A 5,224-nucleotide genomic window follows, 5' to 3' on the forward strand; every position below is an offset into this window, starting at 1 on the left:
CGATCGGAGGATAAAATTCCTTGACGGAAGAATGAAATTAACGATGCTCTTCAGTCACTCTGTCACTCTAGCTCAGCTTGTCTTTCAATATGAGCTATCAACAAAGTTTGCTCCATAGGTTTGTCTAGAGTCTAAGGGATTAAGGAGCTAGACAATTTGGCTAACTCGTCGCCCTCCTGATTTTCTACTTAGGGGATTTTCTGTAAGGTCACTTCTTGAAATCTGACTTTCAATTTCTCAAAAGCCTCCGCATACAATTTTAGTCATTCACTGTTGATTTTGAAGTTGTCTGAGAACTATTGAGCCGCCAACTGGGAATCAGAGTAGATTAGGACTCGGGTAGATCCCACATGTTTCGTAGCTTATAGATCAACTATCAATACTTCATACTCTACTTCGTTACTAGTGGCTCAATAATCCAACGGAACGGACAACTACAGTCTGTCTTTGCAGGGTGATATCATAAGAATTTTGACTTCACTGCCTTGCTAAATAGACGATCCATCCACGTAGATTTTTCAAGTTTCTTCTACTCTAGACTTTGTATCTTAGTTACAAAATTAGCTAAGGCCTGAGTTTTGATGGTTGTTCGGGGTTGATATTATATGTCATATTCGCTAACCTCTAGGATCCACTTGATCAATCTTTCTGAAGCTTTCGGGTTGATGAGCACTTGACCTAGGGTGTCATTGGTTAATACTATGATTGGATGCGAAAGAAAATAAGGACATAACCTCTGAGCGGCTAAGACTCGCCCATATGCCAATTTCTCAAGAGCAGTGTAGCAGCACTTAAGATCTTTTAATAAATGACTTAAGAAATATATAGACTGTTGTTCCTTCCTCTCATGTCATTCTAGTATAGACCTGAGAACACTCTCAATGACGAACAAGTACACCCACAATGGCTCGCCCATTATTAGTTTAGCAAGTACATGTAAAGTAGACAAGTAATCTTTTAATTCCTTCAGCGCTTTGTCACACTTTACATCCCACTAGAACTTAGTAGTTCGATGGAGTATTTTCAAGAAAGGTAGGTTCTGATCGGACACTCTCAAAATGAAACAGGACAATGTTGTGATCTGTCCGGTCAACCATTGTGCTTTGTTTAGATTCCACAGAGGAGCAATGTCTTGGAGAGTCTGTACTTGCTTGGATTAAGCTCGATCCCCCTCTTTGTTGCTACCAAGGAGCTGCCCACTCTTGGCTTCAAACAAATATTGGTCAGGTGAGGACTTTAGATTGTCTTGATATAAGATTAGGCTGCTAAGCATTAGTTTGTCATGCGTTTGGCTAATCCTTATCTCTATGTTCACTTTGTGTGTAAAGGAAAGTGCTACCGATGCGGACATCAGTATGCTTTCTAGATACAGATATTCTGAGTTTCACCGTGATGGACAAAAGTTAATAAAGGAAGGATTAATGGTTCCAGATTTAAATCACAGGGGATTTACCTCTGATGAGCGTGTTCTTCCAAAGGAGGATGCAGTAAGTTTTACCTATCTTGGCATTTGCCCCCCTTATTCATGTTAATTTCTTTGAGACTGATTCTTAATTTATTTATTTTTTTACCATATACAGATTTGAAAGTTTGTAATTTAGTACAAATCATTAGATTAATTCTAATTCCAAGCCATGTATCTATCTGAAACTTTGGAATCCATTGAGTTTTTAGTTAGAATCCACGAAAGTACAACTACTTTAACTTTCTTGCATACATATAGAATAGTATCTGGCTAGTTCCATTAGGTAATTTGAACTGTCTTTGCATTTTTACACAGTTGGTTTTTGTAAATATTATATTATTCAGTGTGATAAGTTCATTTACTAATTGCAGACCATTCAGTTATGTAGATTAAAGTCTTGAGCTGAAACTGTTTCTTCATTTACTAATGATTGCAAGAATCCAAAGTTGTCTTACTTTTGTCTCTATTTTCTTAGGGCTGTTGTATTTGCTTAACTTCTTATGAAGATGGAAATTCTTTACTTTCTCTTCTCTGTAATCAACATTTCCACTCTTCTTGCATCGTCAAATGGCTTCGGATAAATGCAACCTGCCCCCTTTGCAAGTATCACATACTCAATGGTTGAGATGTTGAACTCAATACCAGATCCATTGGCTCGGCTCCTAGTAAAAACCACTGCTGTAATTTGTATTTCTGAATCAAACACTGTACAGATATAGTTTCACAGAGATGTTAAAAATGTACATACATCTGTGATGTATTATTATATGATTTTGTTTGTAGATTGAGAACAAAACATTCGTGTTCAAGAAACATTTTATTCCTTCTATTTCACTACTATTTTGCGTCCATCAATAGCAGCCCTTTTGCACTGTGAACGAGTGGATACAACACTTGATTGTGCATTAAGAATTCCAGTAGCATTCTAAAACATAATTATCCAATAATTTATTTTAAAATTCATATGAAACTATAGAATCCATGAAATCCAGATTACAGAGCTATCAGACCATCATGCTTTCTTCACTGAAGATTGCGTCTCCTTCTCCCACTGGTAAAAGAGGCTTCCATCATAAATAGCTTGTATGGTATCCTTGTGCAGGAATCCTTCTTTATCTTTGCCCCTATTATAAAGCAGTTGCCATTCTGTCCGGCTCGCCAACCTAGACAAATTCCCAACACGAGAATGAATTTTCAGTTATCAGATAAAATCTTCAGTTTGTTCCACTCCGTTAAAGCTGAAACCTACCTCCCTTTGATGTCATTGGGCTCCCCGTTCGCCTGGAGCATCTCCTTCAACTCCTCTGATGATATTGCTTCAGGGTTTGTCTTGGCATGCTTCTTAAATATCTCTTCGAATTTGGAGACCACGAACCTAAATTTAATACCCATGCAAATCCAACAAAAATGCAAAGGAAAGATTCAGCAGCAAGGAGATAAAATTTAGGACAAGATTTAGCCATCCATGTTCAAGTTCTCAGTAGGAAAAATGTAAATGGTACGTACCTCCCCTCGGTGTCATAGACCCCAGAGTCACTTCCATGTTTGCCTCTCTGAATGTTCTCCACGTAGATTGGCAAAGAAGGAAGCGGAGATTTACCCTACATTGAACAAACATTCAATATAATCAAGATGATCAACTAGAAAGGAACCAGTATTTTAAATGATCAGTCCTTCCACAATTTCTTTGATAAACACACAAAAAAAAAACTACTTGATCCACTCACAGGGGGGCAAGTTTTGGCGCTGAGGAAGCCATGGATGAAAGCAGCGCTGGCAGCAGACAAAGCCACGCCGGAGCCAATCGCCCGAAATCCTGCATGTCCGACAGCTACGATCAATCCACCGACAAAGGCACAGAGAAAGACAGTGAGATATGGAACCTTGGTAGGTCTCGAACGGGTAGATGACGCCGTCGTTGTTCCTGTCGAAGAAGGCGACGTGCTTCTGCAGCGGCGTCAGGTCCGCCTCCCCCTCGCCTGCGCTGCCTGGAACCAAACAAAAAGGCGTCACCTTCTTTCAGTTGGCCGGATATTGTTTTTACAAGGGAGTGAGAAATCTTGCTTGCCTGTGGAAAGAGAAGACGACGCCATCGATTGCGCAAAGAGGAGGAGGAGGATCGATGCGATTAAATACATGATCACAGCAGTAAATGCTGTCGACGTATAATTTCCTGACACGAAATTGTTTTAAAATTTCATTATATTTTGGGATTATGACTTTCGTGGAAGCTACTCAATCCGATTCAAGTTCACAATTTGCTTGTTTGTTCTCAGGAATGAATAAATGATGGTGTTTACCAGTTGAAATCCATCGGCATGAACCATTTCAGAATAAGAGGAAACAAAACGTGAACGTAATGATCAGGATTGCGGAAACGTATTGATCAGGATTGCAGTAACGTATCGTAACGTAACGTAACGATTATGAATGCAGGATTGCAGTAACATATTGTATTGTAACGTAAACAATTTTTTTTCACGAATGAATTTCACAGAAAATAATTAATTAGTTTGTTATTTTTTTAAAACAATTTGATTAATCTTCTTCGAATTTTTGTTTTTCCTTTGCTCACTTCCAAATATATAAGGAACGTTAAAGTGGGCAATATCAGTACACGCTAATCTTGTGAATGGTAGAAGGTGGCTTACGAATGCGTTGCTCTCATGGACGATGATGTCCAAAATCGGGAAAGAGAGAGGTGGCTTTTGAGGTTGATTATGAAAATTATAAGCAGAAGAAGATGGTGCAATGATAAAAAAAATATAGAAGGAAGAAAATATCAGTAAGGAGGTCATGATAATTCTCGTAAAAATCTAAGCCGTATGAATTTTAGACAATCAAAATAAAAATTCAAATAGAAAAATCAAGATAATTCTCGTAAAAATCTAAGCCGGATGAATTTTAGACAATCAAAATAAAAATTCAAATAGAAAAATAAAAAACATATGAGCATGGATCTTTGTTTTATTGAGAATAAGACATAAAAAAGTAAATAATATAATTACAAAGAACCTGAATGCAGTGTCAATCCAACAATCTTATGAAAGAAGAAGAAGGAGATACCCTAATCCTTTGGAGACCAACCCATTATATAGTGCACATCTATTATCAACCTATAGATAACCATAGATGTGGGACTATAAATCCACATATATACTGAACATCTATTATTAGCATATAGATGATAATAGATGTGGGACTAAAGATTCTACACATACATGATCTACATCCAATAACCGAACCCAATAAACATAAGTTAGATCACTTTAAAGGATTCAGATCGTATTCACATATGCAACTTAAAAATAACCCCACCTAATAGAGATAATTATATCTAACAATATCTCATTTGGGCTATATGTGAGTTGTATATGAAATATAAGTAAAACTTTAGTTAACATCAAATTTTATGAGTACAAGATATCCTTGCAAGCAATCTGGTCCATTAACTTCATTAGTATAGGACTAAAGATGTCATAACTACTGTATATGATCGTAACAAGTCCCAAAAATAATCACAATATCAAGATGTAGATGTGCAGGGTGAAAATTACATAAAATGTGATCAGTACATGTCAATTTTCAACTGGTCCTAAAATGATCTCAAAAGAGGTCAGATCATATTTGCAAAATACTTTATGTTAAACTGCAATAACACATCATGATTCACTTTATGATTCCAAAAGAAATCTGTATCATATTCATATCATAAAGTGAATCATATTTATAAAGCAATCTCAAAAGACGTATAATTTC

At 36.8% G+C, this 5,224-nt stretch overlaps 1 protein-coding gene across 1 annotated transcript; it reads right to left on the reverse strand.

Moving 5' to 3' along the window:
• Positions 1-2,383: 2,383 nt before the first annotated feature.
• On the reverse strand, positions 2,384-3,460 carry LOC122036963 (probable peroxygenase 4; the record flags this gene model as incomplete). Its single annotated transcript, XM_042596391.1, has 5 exons — positions 2,384-2,628; positions 2,715-2,840; positions 2,972-3,066; positions 3,193-3,281; positions 3,349-3,460. Coding segments are annotated over 5 exons (573 nt in total), but the record flags the coding sequence as incomplete, so codon positions are not given.
• Between the last annotated feature and the right edge of the window lie 1,764 nt (positions 3,461-5,224).

This window comes from Zingiber officinale, unplaced genomic scaffold (genome assembly GCF_018446385.1).
Source record: "Zingiber officinale cultivar Zhangliang unplaced genomic scaffold, Zo_v1.1 ctg228, whole genome shotgun sequence".
Lineage (NCBI taxonomy): Eukaryota > Viridiplantae > Streptophyta > Magnoliopsida > Zingiberales > Zingiberaceae > Zingiber > Zingiber officinale.